Below are 14,976 nucleotides of genomic sequence, written 5' to 3'. Positions count from 1 at the left end.
ATAAAATATACTCAAGAGAGCAAATAATCAATGTCAGTCAGGTTTATTAATATAGTACAGGAACAAGATTCTATATACCACCAGTCTACGAGAAGCCATCTCATGCAGTGATGTTACATTCACCTTATGCAGGTGTGCTCCCAAAGTTACACATTTCAGCTGCTATTACTTATATGATGATTTTACAAGTTACACATCTCTTTAAACATCATTAAAACCAACCCATCATTAGAGGTACTGGAACTATGATTGCTGCTGTACCCCCTGGCTTGAAGTGGTTTCCATCATAAACAGGGTTTACAGTTTGGCACCCACACTATGGATGTTCCAGCATCAGTATGTTTCAGTTCCCTAACTTCTTGTTCTGTTTCTTCCTTATCTTTGCTAGGATACTAGCATTCTAGGTACTGGTCTGTGAAAGTACTTCCCTAGTTTGTACTATGACATAGGAGACTTGTCAGAACCAAGATACATTTGTTCTATCTGCTTATGACAAATGCTTACTTCAGCAAATGCAAGGAGTTATGGGATACTTAGCATAAGTGAAAAGGATTATGGTATAGGCCAGTTTAGGCTATATCATGGTTACAATATTTGTGCTTAATGTTATTGGTGCTTAATGCTTACTGTCTCTGAGAGAGAGGGAGAGAGAGAGAGAGAGAGAGTGTGTGTGTGGTGCAAATTATATATGCTAGCCATCATATATTAGTCAACAACATAAAAAACAATTGGGCTCCTTTATGGAATAAACAGTTGAAACAAACACAGACCATTGTGGAAAGCTGGAATAAGGGTTGAACTATGAAGTTTGAGGGGATTTCCCTGGGGTCGGAATGCCAACACAGGGAGCTGGGTATTGTTTGATTGAGCAGTGTGTGTGAAAGAGTGATCAGAAACACCAAAGAAGCACACACAGAACGGAGCAAGGAAGTCTCAGAGGCAGTCAGAGAAGTATGTGTAGTGTGATTTCTGAGAAAAAGCTAAGAGAGTGAGTTTTTGGGTAGAGTCCTGGATGGAAAGTGGCTTTAGAATCACGAGCAAAGAAACTGTCTCCTACTGTCTGAGCCTTGCTGTGTTCAGGGAAATAGGACTTTATGTACATTATTTGTTAATAAGCAGGACTGCATTAAAGAAATACATAGCCCCATCACCAACAGAAACAAGCCATCAGACCCTGAATATTAACTAACTGCTTACGTCAAAAGGGTTCCCAGGCACTACAATAATACAAATAATAATGAAAACATAAAAATAATAATCTCTGTTCAGTAAATCTTAAAGTTAAGCTTGTACTTAAGAGGTCTCTGTGTTGGTTTGGCACTATTACACCTCTACCCCGATATAACGCGACCTGATATAACACAAATTTGGATATAACGCGGTAAAGCAGCGCTACGGGGGGGAGGCCTGCACACTCTGGTGGATCAAAACAAGTTTGATATAACGCGGTTTCACCTAGAACGCGGTAAGATTTTTTGGCTCCCAAGGACAGCGTTATATCGGGGTAGAGGTGTACTAATAATTATAATTCATATAGCAGAAATCAGGATCCGGGACCCACTATGTTAAGAACTGTATGTACACAATGGAAGTGATGATCTCTTGATATTTGTTTTGGATAGGCTATATAATTCACTCAGGGCTTCTCCACTCAATTACTAATAATGCCAAACTCATGTCAATAAAAATTTAAACTTCAACGTGCCACCATATATACATAATATGGATATGCAGGCTATTGTATCAGAAGTATACAGGGTGCTCACAGGGCAAATAACGAAACAATATTCAGTTACAGTCCAAAACAGTAATAGAATCTAACTCACGCATAAAAAGAAAAGTAGTTCAGGTAGAGTGTGTGAACACAACATTAGTCAGAAAGAATTAAAGAATAAGTTGATTTTAAAGAGGAATTAAGATAAAATGACTGGTGGACAGAGATGGGAGACTATTCCAAACCTAGGGAGCAGTAGGTCAATAAAGGGACATTATCAAGTATATGTCACCAATCTTGAATTACATCAAAACTGTTATATTTAAAATTGGAATGACAGATTTTATTTATTTAAAAGCAAGTACTTTTTGTGTTTTACTTTCTCATCAATAATCCCCATCCCAGCTAGTGTGCAGCCTTTACTATAGCATTTTCTGACTTCTAGATGTTAAACAATGCTGGTGTAGCATGTTTTTGTATGGAATTCTATCTATGTTACGGAATACACCTCTACCTCGATATAACGCTGTCCTTGGGAGCCAAATTTTTTTTACCACATTATAGGTGAAACCGTGTTATATTGAAGTTGCTTTGATCCACCGGAGTGCGCAGTCCTGCCCACCCGGAGCACTGCTTTACTGCGTTATATCCAAATTTGTGTTATATCGGGCGGCGTTATATCAAGGTAGCGGTGTAGCTATAACTAGTTTTTGCCTTCTTCAGTTAGTTGGCATTTAAATGTTAAAAGGGCCAATGGAGAAGAATGGAAAATATTTTGACAGAACGCAGCACATACAATATTAATAATTGTATGCCTACACACACATATATTGTTGGTCATAGAGTCCTCACTTGTTTCTTTAAATATATACAAATGTCATATTTTTCTTATTGCATAATACAGTTCTAAAATTGTGTACACTGTGTTGATCTACAGATCTTTTGCTATTGTTGTACCTAAAGCTGGCTAATAGTGCTTGCTCCCTCTTGTTTCCATCTGATAATTCATATTAAAAGACATGCAATAGTGTATTTTATTTTAATAATACAATAATATTACTGGTACTACTTTTCCATGTAAGCAAACTGTCCCAAAGATTTAATGCAGTCGTAGGGAAGGTGGTCCATGCATTTATTAGTTGGACAGAAGATGGTCTACGAGAATCACTTAATTAAAATGTAATCTACACACTAAAAAAAGCTATAGACTCCCTGGCATAAGATTTTCTCCATCATAATTCCTTTTAATCCCAAAACATTTGACAAATTACAAACAGCCCACCCTACCCAAGTGCAGCCTCCTGGAGAACAACCACCCATAGCAAAAAAAATTGTAAACTTACGTGAACAGCAAACTCTTTGAGGCAGTGGCCATCTTTTTGATGTGTCTGTACAGCACCTAGCACACTTAGGTATTAGTCCATGAACGGGGTTCTTAGGCACCACTTCAATGCTACTAATATAATAGGGAGGAATGATTTTAGCCAAGGATACTGGGACAAACCCACTACGACAGGAAGTGCCCCAGAAAAGTTAACATTCAGGGTCGACAAGCGTGCGGATATCCTAGTGTCCCACTTGGCTACTGGCCTATGCAGTGGGAGGGTTCGTGGCAGCTGCTGCTCCTTTCCGGACCCCCTGTCCAGCCCCTCTCGGTACGTCCATGGGGCACCGCACGCCTCCTTTGCTCCCCTGGCACTGGGGCCCCCGAGGCCTGGCTGCGCCTGGGAGCTGCCCGGCCTTGGCCTGGCGTCAAGAATGCCCCATTGTCCGGCCGCCCACGTGACGCCATTCCCCGCCAGGGCGGCGGAGGCCCCGCCCCTAGCCAGCCGCTGCGCCCCGCCCAGCCCAGGGCCGCCTCACGCTGAGGAGGGGGAGAGGGGCGCATGCGCCGTGCGCGGAGCTGCTCTTCCATCCAGTGCGGCAGCGGCCGAGGAAAGCCGCAGCGGCAGGGCGGGACAGGACAGGACAGGAGCCGAGAGGCGTTAATTAGCGGCAGCCCGAAAGGGAGCCGGGGCGCTAGCAGCCGCCGCCCCCCACCCCCACCGCCCGGGCGTCTCCGCTGAGGGGAGGCGAAGGCGCGGGGGCTGCGCCGCGCCCGGAGCCTGCGCGGGGGGGTTTGACATCTCTTGTGTCTCCGCGGCGGCCGGGAAGGGCCAGGTCCCCGCTTCCTGCGGCTGCGGGGAAATCACTGCCCGCTCCCGCGGGGGCTCCGTCCCTGCCTGCGGAGCGGGGAGGCCGGGCTGCTGGGGGGATCCCCGCGGGATCAGCCCTTGCTGGGGGCTATTTCCCCAGCCAAGGGAGTGGGGGGGGGGGGTCATAAACTTGTCATTTGGGGGCCTTGTCTGTATGAATTGAGACAAAGAGCGAGGGAAGGAGAGAGAAGAGGCTCTGCTACGTTCCTGTGCAGAGGAGGCATCACCCCGTATGGACAGCTGAGTTCATCATCACCATCATCCGCTGCTGCTGCCGCCGCCGCCGCGTCTATTTTTTATACGTTTCTTTTCTTTTCTTTTTTTTTTACATTTTTTTTTGTGCGGGGAGGGCTTGGGAAGAAGAATCATGTAAATAAAAGAGAAGGTGCTGTAAAAAGATGGGGGATGCTGCAGACCTCAAGGAAATGAGAAAGACGTTTATTGTTCCTGCCGTCAAACCTTTTGACCATTATGATTTCACTCGGGCTAAAATCGCCTGTAATGTAGCGTGGCTGGTGGCCAAAGCCTTTGGGACAGGTAGGTGGCGTCGTCTTCTTCCCTTTCTTTGATGCTGGTTCCTGCCTGGTTGCTTCACTACTGCGGACGTGAGCCATTCCCGAGGGAATTGGACGGGAGAAAATAATCTTGATCTATTGCTTGATCATGTGGTTTTTATTTTTGAATATCTGCTGTCTTTTTTTTTTCTTACGTGTCAATGCTATTTCCGTCAATGAGTAATTGTCATGTTTTTGTGTCTAAATGCATTTATTTGGGGGTATTCAGCCTTACAAAACTGTGTGTATTGTTTTTCCATGCACATTTTTTGTTGTAATACAAAATAGTGTTTTCCATTTAAGAGCTGGGAGGTAGTCGGGGAAATGGATGTGCACTGTTAGTTTTGATATGTATGCAGTCACTCAGATAGGTAAAGATTAAGCAATAACCTGGATTCTAGGAGAGAGAGCATTTAATGCCAATTGTCACCCAACACTGTATAGAATTCTCTCCATCTGAATGTATAACATGAGTTTATTTTAATGCTTCTGAAGAGTATTAGTTCTATGTTTCTAAAAACCAGGGCCTTCAGGAATACTATGCTTATTATTCTCAGTAATATTTCTAATATATCTTTTGAGGGCAAACATTTCAAAAATACAAAAATGTGTGATTTAACTGTATCATTTATTTAATTTTCAATTTATAAAACAGTTTTGTAGGTGTTTTTGAAAGAGGGAGTGTGCAGGAACAATCAATCATTTCACCCCTGTTCTCTGTAGAATAACAGGAAAAGGTTTCTCCTTTTGGAATTCTGCAACAGTTGCATATGTAGCCAGAGTACTGTTGCATATTGTAACATGGCTAAAAGACATATATCTTTATGATGCCATTAGGAGCTGGTAATACCTGACAACAACCTTTCTCTTTATATTTAAAAAAAAAAGTTTCCATGACTACTGACAGTGCTATATATTAGCAGTTTCTGTATGTAATAACCATTTCTGGTTATTGCAAAGCAATTTATTTTTAAAAATACTTTTATATTTTGTAGAGCTCAGATTCATGATCTCTTTTTAATCAATGCAAATTTGAGCACTAAAATGCTAAGGCAGTGAAAATTCTTGGAATAATTTGCTTTGGGGGTTTTCAGAGGTGATGTAATTTCATGTCCTTAGGTAATTCACTTCTGTAGGCTTGCATGTATATGAACTAAACACGTCATTTTATTTTTTGTTAACCCAAAATGATCATATCAGGTGTAAAATATGCACTGTGTCTGCAGATTCAAATATGGCAGAGTTTTATTCTGATGTGGCTTTGCAAATTCTTTATCTTCAGGAGATTGAGATATTTTGGTTTCTATTAGCTGAGTTTGAATTGGATGTGTAAAGCAGCCTGTGGGGTTAGCTTTCTGTAAAAGTCTGATCCAAACCAAATTCCTTTCCTTTCCTTGTCCCTCCCCATGGTTTTCATTCTGAAAGATACACAAGCAAATGGAACAAGTAATCAGTTAAGAGCAGATATTCTCTGCTTTTGCCTTTTAAATTCTCTGATGCTAGTATCTGACCCACTTAATGCAGCTAATGGAAATGATATCAAATAGAACTGTATACAGCATTAAAGTGTTCCACATCATAATTTTGTGACTAGTTTCAAGTCAGTGTTCTGCATGGTAGTAGTTCCTGGAGTTGCAAAGTAGAATTTGAGGGTGAGAGCATGGAAGTATACATAAATACATACAAGTTTTCAAACACACGTTTACATGTGAAACAGATGCAGAACTGGAGGATTGACCATCTCCTTTTAATATTTTTTAAAGCTCTCCCTGGAATAGATTACAACTTCTTCTGCACAGAGAGACCTGTTTCTACTATCTGCTGTCCTATGTTTACCCAAAGGAACTACACTGGATGATTAGGGTGTGTGAGAATGTCTCATTCCCCATATATATCTTGAAGTGGCAGAATTTGAAGTGATCAGTAATGAAATAAGGGGTTTCAAAACTTTTGTCCTAAATTCACAGAAAATACTGAGCAATAACTATCTTGAACGTCTCCATTCATTCTGCTTTCCCTAGTTAAAATAGTGCTTTCTCCATCAGATAATTCCTTATCTTGGACAAAAGTCCTATCCCTCCACCCACTTCTATTCTGGGGAAGTTCACATTTGTTTCTTTTGTGGTATAAAAAGCATCTTCAGTTTCTTCTTTAGACATAGTGTGTACACATGCAATATGTAAAAATATACATTTGGGGTCTGATATTTATGCTTTGTTTTAAATGCATGGTGCAACACACACAAAAATGTGAGTGACTCTTAAGAACAACTTGGTTGAGTTATATTATAGAAACATGTCCTCCTGGAGAGGACTTCTGAAGTATTCTATGGGGTGCAGTTATGCTATACCGAAATCGAGTCAGTGCTGTCCTTGTTGGAGTGATGTCTATGGGACTGATGATAAACAAACATACAGTCCCAGATTCAGCTCTTACGTCTGTGCAATGCCGTGGAGTTAATGAAGTTGTGCAGGGATAAGAGTACACTTTGTTTAACTTGTATTTGCATATGATATGAGCCAAACATACACCACAAGAACAGTGTCTAGCTTACAGGGAGGTAGAGTTAACCAAGGGAGTGGAGGGCTCATCAAGGAGAAACAAACAGAACTTTCACACAGTAGCCTGGCCAATCATGAAACTGGTTTTCAAAGCTTCTCTGATGCACACCGCGCCATCCTGTACTCTGCTAACTGCCCTAGTGTCTGGGTGTGCGTAATCAGCAGCCAGGCGATTTGCCTCAACCTCCCACCCTGCCATAAACATCTCCCTCGTACTCTCACAGATATTGTGGAGTGCAGAGCAAGCAGTAATAACAATAGGAATATTGGTTTCGCTGAGGTCTGTCCGAGTTAGTAAACTGTGCCAGAGCACTTTTAAACATCCAAATGCACATTCTACCACCGTTCTGCACTTGCTCAGCCTATAGTTGAACAGCTCCTGACTACTGTCCAGGCTGCATGCGTATGGCTTCATGAGCCATGGAATTAAGGGGTAGGCTGGGTCCCCAAGGATAACTATAGGCATTTCAACATCCCCAACAGTTACTTTCTGGTCTGAGAAGTAAGTCCCTACCTGCACCTTTTGAAATAGACCAGAGTTCCTGAAGACACGAGCGTCATGTACCTTTCCCAGCCATCCCACGTTGATGTTGTTGAAACGTCCCTTGTGATCCACCAGCGCTTGCAGCAGCATTGAAAAGTACCCCTTTCGTTTTATGTACTCGCTGACTTAGTGCTCCGGTGCCAAGATAGGGATATGGGTTCTGTCTGTCGCCCCACCACAGTTAGGGAATCCCATTTCAGCAAAGCCATCCACTATGACCTGCACATTTCCCAGAGTCACTACCCTGGGTATCAGCAGCTCTTTGATTGCGTTGGCTACTTGGATCACAGCAGCCCCCACAGTAGATTTCCCCACTCCAAATTGATGCCCGACTGATCGGTAGCTGTCTGGCATTGCAAGCTTCCACAGGGCTATGGCCACTCGCTTCTCAACTGTGAGGGCTGCTCTCATCTTGGTTTTCTGGCGCTTCAGGGCAGGGGAAAGCAAGTCACAAAGTTCCATGAAAGTGCCCTTATGCACGCAAAAGTTTTGCGGCCACTGGGAATCGTCCTAGACCTGCAACACTGTGGTCCCACCAGTCTGTGCTTGTTTCCCGGGCCCAGAATCGGCGTTCCACAGCATGAACCCGGTCCATTAACACCATGATGTGCACGTTGCCGGGGCCTGTACTTCGTGAGACGTCTGTGTCCATGTCTATGTCCTCATCACTCTCATCACCGCGCTGCCATCGCCTCCTCGCTTGGTTTTGCTTTTGCAGGTTCTGGTTCTGCATATACTCCAGGATAATGCATGTGCTGTTTACTGTGCTCATAATTGCTGCGGTGATCTGAGCAGCCTCCATGATCCCAGTGCTATGGCGTCTGGGCTGAAAAAAGGCACAAAACGATTGTCTGCTCTGACAGAGGGAGGGGCGACTGATGACATGGCTCACAGGGAATTAAAATCCACAAAGCGGGTGGCTTTGCATCAAGGAGAAACAGAAACAACTGTCACACAGAATGGCCCCCTCAAGGATTGAACTCAAAACCCTGGGTTTAGCAGGCCGTTGATTTCACGGAGGGAGGGAGGGAGCAAATGAATACAAACAAATCGGGTCTATTTCTTGTTTTGATCCACTCCATCTGTCTTTTACATTTTTAGGCTGGCTGAAGACGGTTCAGTTTGACTGCTAGCCATCATCTCTTGGGTGCTCGGCAGAAGATGGGAATGACCTGGCTGAGTTACTCCCATGTCTGCCCAGGCCCCTGACTGACCTCACCAAGGTCAGCTAAAAGAGCACCCAGGAGTACGACAACGATGGCTACCATTTGTAATGCACTGTCTGTTGCCAAAAGGCAATGAGCTGCTGCTGTGTAGCAATGCAGTCCCACATCTGCCAGCACCCAGGAACTTACGGTGACGGTCAGCTGTGCAGGCTCCATGCTTGCTATGGTATGGCGTCTGCACAGATAATCCAGGAAAAAAAGACGTGAAACGATTGTCTGCCGTTGCTTTCATGGAGAGAGGGAAAGGGGGCCTGACGACATGTTCCCAGAATCACCCGCGACCCTGTTTTTGCCCCATCAGGTATTGGGATGTCAACCCAGAATTCCAATGGGTGGCGGAGACTGCAGGAACTGTGGGATAGCTACCCACAGTTCAACGCCCCAGATGTCGACGCTAGCCTTGGTACTGTGGATGCAGTCTGCTGACTTAATGCACTGAGAGCATTTTTTGTGGGGACACACACAATCGACTGTATAAAAACAATGTCTGAAAAACCAACTTCTATAAATTCGACCTAATTTCGTAGTGTAGATTCTCTTAGTCTTCTAGTACCTAGTTTCTGTGATGGTAATATTTTTTTATGGTGTTGTCTGTAAGATGGTTTAGAAGAACTAATGTGAAACACATTGACGCTTGAACTGGAGCTCTTGATGTAATGGAGTTTGTAAGGTGCATCAAGGTCTGCATCTACTAGGCTCTGAGTTCAAGAGTGTGTGTAAATTTTGAACATTGGCCAGTTTCAGTGCAGCTTACAGGTTCCTCAACCCAAAAACCACTGAGTGTGGTACAGTTTAGGCTTGCATTAAACCAAATACATATGGCTTCCATACAAAGTTGAGAAAGCGGGTAGAGCCTGCTCAATTTGCAAGTTAAATGTATATACTGTGCATTGAATAAATTCCAGAGAGGTCCTTACTGAAAATTCTTTGCCCCCAGTCTTAAAGTTTAACCTAAAGAGTGAGGGGTGAGATTGAGCCTAGTGGACTAGGACAAGTAGCTTCTGCATCAAGACACAGGAGTTGATCTCTCACATAACTGGCTCCCAGGCCATTCAGGGCTTCATAGATTCTAATCAATATGTTGAATTGCCCTCAGAGTTGAATAAGAAGCCATGCAGAGTACAGAATATTGATATTATGGGCATATAGTAACTTGCACCAGTCAGGTTAGCACCAGCTGCAGCTTCAGGGTACTCATTCAATGCTAACCTCTTTTGAGTGTACAGTATTGCAATAGTTCAGCCTTCAGATTACAAAGTCATGGCTCACTATTTAGAAGTTCTTATCAGAGACTGTGATCTTAGCCTTTTCACCAACCATAAATAAAAGACAGTGGATCCAGTATGACCTTGAGACTACAAATGTTTTGGGAAAGTAAACTTGCCAGTCTGGCCCACTTCTCCAGATGCTTCCCTCTATTGTTTTCACTTCTGTCTGAGTCTGAGCCAGAGCCAGTTTCCCTCCATCCACTTTCTCACCTTTATTAGTTCTTGGTAGATGCAGAAACTGCCATATAAGTTTGACAAAAGGGAGCTAAAAATTTGAGTGCCATTTATAAATTGGTGATGATGAAGGTCACAATATTTCATAGTCTTTCCTAGCAGAAGTAATTATATACCTGAACAGCAACAGGGAAAGCATAGAAGCCCGTAGAAACCGATACATGCTTTTCTACGTTAAGGTCATGTAAAGGTTTAAGATTTCTCTTAGAAAGGATTGATTACTAAAGGGCCACTGTCACAGAAGTCCACAAGCAAGATGATGGTCATTTCTGCTGAAGACTGTTTGTCTAGTAATCAACAAGGACAAAGTCATTAAAAAGAGTTTTTAGAATCATTTTTTTCTGTATGATGCCCTTGCTTGAAACCAGATTGATGTGAGGTGACGTGAGTACAGTCGTTTTTAACTTCACTCTTTCAGTAACCTTCCTTAGGTTGGTAGCAATAACTGGTGAGGGTAACAGTAAGTGGCCATGTTATTATGTGGCTGGTATCTGGACTTGGAAAAGAAGTACTCTCAAACACCGTCAATAATGGGCTTCTCATGCCATGAATAATAAGGGTCTAATTCATAAATATCTAACTGCAATTCCCCAAAGGCATAAGACGCTGAAGGTCTCAATGGATGAAATTCCACCAGAGAACTTGATGGATTCTTACCTCTTTATCGGATAGTGAACTCATGGCATTGAACGAAAGTCTGATCCAGTCAGCCTTTTCAGTAAAGTAGACAGGGAAAACTCTTCAACATTTTGTTGTAGAAAGCAAATGAGCGAGCACTAAACCAACCAACATTTTGAACAGGTCTTTGGGTCAAGACACTGCTGTTATGCCAGGGGAAGGTGTGATGTGGTGGTTGATGAGGCAGGCTCTGAGCAGTGCTTACCTGGTGGGCTCCCCGGAAGTGTCAGCATCCCCCTTGCTCAGGTCCTTGGTCAAGGCGTGGCCAGGTAGCTCTGCACACTGCCTCCGCCTGCAGGCACTGCCCATGCAGTTCCCATTGGCTGCGGTTCCTGGCCAATGGGAGCTGTGGAGGCAGCATGCAGAGCTGCTTGGCCATGCCTTTGCCTAGGACCTGAGTGAGGGGGATGTTGCTGCTTCTGGGGAGCCCCCCAGGTAAGTGCTGCCCAGAGCCCACCTCACCCTGTCCCGTGCCCCTGCCCTCTCCCACACGCAAACTCTGCTGCTGCTGGGGGAGGGAGGCACAGATCCAGGTAGGGAGCCTGTTGGCCCTACCAATCTCCCCTCCAGCACCAGCAGGGGTCCTGGGCTGTGCACCACCCCTCGCTCCTCTCCAGCATCAGCAGAGGTCCTGGGCCATGCACCTCCACCCCCAGCACCCAGGCCACCCTACCCCAGCACTCCCAGGAAGCCACCCCCCAAGTTTTAGTCAGGGGTATATAGTAAAAGTCATGGACAGGTCACGGGCCGTGAATTTGTTTTCCTGACTGTGACCTGTCCGTGACTTGTAGTAAAAATACCTGCGACTAAAATGTAGCCTTATTTATAGGGTATTGCCACTTTATAAACTTTTTACAGGTGAGCTCACAACTAGAGTAAATTTGTAGGGCTAATTAATATAACAGTGAACACTCTCCATAAACATGTTCCATCAATCTCCTTGCTGATAAGAAACCTACAATGAAGAGAGGTCTCCATGGTTAAGATTATAGGAATAGGTTAAGCCTTAAAATGGGGACATTTTATGCTTGATTTCTAGTAATGTGAATTACCTTCTTTTTAAATGGTACCCTCAAGAAAATAGCTGAAGACTTTACTTATTGACTACTCCCATCCTTCTTCTGAATAGTTGTGTACTTATTAATTTAAAACATTCCCAGATCTAAAGGTGTAGTGTCATCCAGTTAGATGCCTGGAAACTCTTTGGAAAACAAGCTTGACTTTTTAAAGAAAGCTTACTCTCTCTTCACAGAAATGCAGGTAATTTTTTCCAATGAATAATGCACACTAAATAGATTCAGTGTGGGAAAGATTATCTACTGCTTTCCCTTTAAATTACATTTATATTCTTGTAACTGTTTTTTCATATTCCAAAATGTTAGGTTTTTTTATTTTACTTATTTAAGAAAGTTGTTACTGGGTATTCCTCCAAAATTTTGATGAAGCGGGAAGGAAACTATTGAGTGATCTCTGTGTGTGCACCTGTAATTGAAATGTTCATTTTGATATCATCTTAGGTTCTCTCTAATAAGAGAATGTGTGGGTTAAAAATGGAAAGCATGATTAAACTATTAAACATCTTGGTTAACTAAAATCTTCATTACTTATGAGAGAGAGACATCTTTCAGGCCTGGATTCTGCGTACGCAATATATGTGTGCTTATCATTCACTGCTGTGAGTAATCCTATTGAAATAATAGGACTACTTACAGTGTGTGAAGTTAAGCATATGTATAAATGTGTGCAGGATCATGCCCTCAGTCCATTACAAATTATAGAAGAGACTAGAATGACACACAGCACTATCATCAAAGTATTGGACCCAAGTAAATGAAGTGGAATAAGCCAGTTAATTTCATTCTGGGGCAGTAGTACAGAAAGGAAAACACAAAAACCAAAATATCGTATGTTGAGCTTGCTTATTCGTTTTGACTGGTCTCCTGGTAGCCCAGGACTGATGAAATCTCTAAACCCAAGTTCAAGATTGGAATTCTCCCTGTGGTTTGTGCTTTCCAAAAATGAAACCTGTGTCCTACTGACAATATGTCAATCCAGCCCAATGTAATTCCTGCGTATTTCAGTGTTGGTTTCAAGAACAACTGTATTTTTTGGCAGCATAGCTTAACCACACATCTCTTTTTGAAACTACTCATTAACTTCAAAGCTTGACCTTGAGATCCTTTTGGAGGCAAGGTGTGGGGAAGCAAAAGTATTAATTTACTAAAATTAGCATCAGATTCCTACTACATCTAGTAGGACTTCAGTTTTACAGACAAACTCCAATCCTGCTCGGCGCTCCATGTAAACATGGTCCGCTATGCCTGTGTGGAGCCTGATTGACTTCAAGGCTCTACCCAGACCATAAATCCACCTGCACACAGCTCCATTGCAAGACCATGGTCATAGGAAAGCAATGAAAGAAATAGTTATATCCAGCCTTTAGGCTAGGGGAGGGATAGCTCAGTGGTTTGAGCATTGGCCTGCTAAACCCAGGGTTGTGAGTTCAATCCTGGAGAAGGCCACTTAGGGATCTAGGGCAAAAATGGGTCCTGCTAGTGAAGGCAGGGGGCTGGACTCCATGACCTTTTGAGGTCCCTTCCAGTTCTAGGAGATTGGTATATCTCCAATTATTACCTTTTTTTTTACCTTTTATAACACAGTTCTTAATCAGTGGGAAACTGCAAAACTCTTGAAATCCATTGATCTGTTATCAAGACTAGTTCTGATTTCTGTTTTCTTATAATACATACATTGTACCAGAAAAAAGATTTATATATTTCTGTCTGAGAAGTAGAATCCTGTTCAATGGGGGTTTCCTCAAAAACCTTGGATTTAGTGGCAAACTTTTCATCCTGTTCCAACAGTTAATTCCTTGTTTCTGTAGTTTCCCAGTGTTCTTGTAATTTTGTATGTTTCTGTGATTATACTTGTTCTGATGGTATTGCAGTAAACAAATTTATATGGTTTCTACTTTATTTGGAGCATTTATTTTAGTTGCTTTGTACCTTCAAAACCTGTCCACTTGAATTGAAGCCAGTTATCTATGGAAATGGGATTAAATCTATCCAGAATGGGATCTTATTCTGAGCTTCTATGGCTTGCATACAGTCTGGACTTTTTGTTATGTGTGTACACCTGTAGTGACTTGCTTTGAAAATGGTTTTCTTTCAGTTGATTGTGTACTATTCATATTAATGGAAACATATTATAATCTAGAACAATCTTACATTGGTACTAAAAAAGAAAATTAAAATTATGCTGGCTAAGGAAATCACTGGTTCACTGGAAAATCTCAGATAAATCTAATAAAAGCTATAAAGCATGAGAACATTGCTGCATATGGGAAAAGGAACGTGTGTGGTATCTTTGAGAAATGGCCTTAAGATGAAAGGTTCTGCTGGCTGTCATGTCCTAATTTTTGTGTTTAAGGAGGGAGGATTATTTTGTGATTGTTACAGGACCGGGAGTAGAGATAGGTGTGTTGTAGTCCTAGACAATCCTGTGTGACTTTGGGCAAGTCCCTCTCTAGGGATAATTTTCAAAAGTGGTCTTTGATTGTCAGAGCTGTATGTGACCCTAGGCAGCCCTGTATTCACACCTTACATACTATTACAATAATATTTGTACAAAATATGCCTTGTGATGTAGCATATTAAAGCTAATAACATGCTGGTTATTAATATAATTGTAATATGCGTGTATTTTAATGTTGTGTGTAGTTATGAATTCCCTCTTGATGATGTATTTAGAACATGTTTCAGACCAGACAGGCTAGCCTAGGTAAAGGTGATAAACAATGCTGTCTTCGACAAAGGAATGTGAGTTAACTCAGTTTACATATTCGCAGTAAACAAAGCCATTGAGCTAAACCAGCAGAGGTTATCCTGATCCTGATTTTTGAGACAGAGGGTATGGCTACACTTACGAGTTGCAGCGCTGGTAGTTTGCGGCGCTGGTCATCCAGCTGTGTAGGAACAGCGCTGGTGTGTGGCCACATTTGCA

The 14,976-nt window shown here is 42.6% G+C and overlaps 2 protein-coding genes across 4 annotated transcripts in view; one reads left to right on the top strand and one right to left on the bottom strand.

Annotated features, from left to right (window-relative positions):
- Positions 1-3,481, bottom strand: part of DDX59 (DEAD-box helicase 59) — an 82,279-nt gene extending 78,798 nt beyond the window's left edge. Inside the window, exon 1 of one of the 2 annotated variants that reach the window (XM_045028691.1) lies at positions 3,058-3,481. The gene's annotated coding sequence lies outside the window, so the exon portion shown is untranslated. The remainder of the gene's footprint in view (positions 1-3,057) is intronic. The other variant, XM_045028693.1, reaches the window with a different exon arrangement.
- A 403-nt stretch (positions 3,482-3,884) lies between these two features.
- Positions 3,885-14,976, top strand: part of CAMSAP2 (calmodulin regulated spectrin associated protein family member 2) — a 176,618-nt gene continuing 165,526 nt past the window's right edge. The window contains exon 1 of one of the 2 annotated variants that reach the window (XM_045027112.1): positions 3,885-4,446. In XM_045027112.1, the coding sequence (XP_044883047.1) occupies positions 4,308-4,446 (139 nt within the window). In that variant the 5' untranslated portion in view covers positions 3,885-4,307. The remainder of the gene's footprint in view (positions 4,447-14,976) is intronic. The other variant, XM_045027111.1, reaches the window with a different exon arrangement.

This window comes from Mauremys mutica, chromosome 8 (assembly GCF_020497125.1).
Source record: "Mauremys mutica isolate MM-2020 ecotype Southern chromosome 8, ASM2049712v1, whole genome shotgun sequence".
NCBI classification, from domain to species: domain Eukaryota; kingdom Metazoa; phylum Chordata; order Testudines; family Geoemydidae; genus Mauremys; species Mauremys mutica.
The sequence above is the reverse complement of the archived record's forward strand: the minus strand, read 5'-3'. Positions and strand labels throughout refer to the sequence as shown.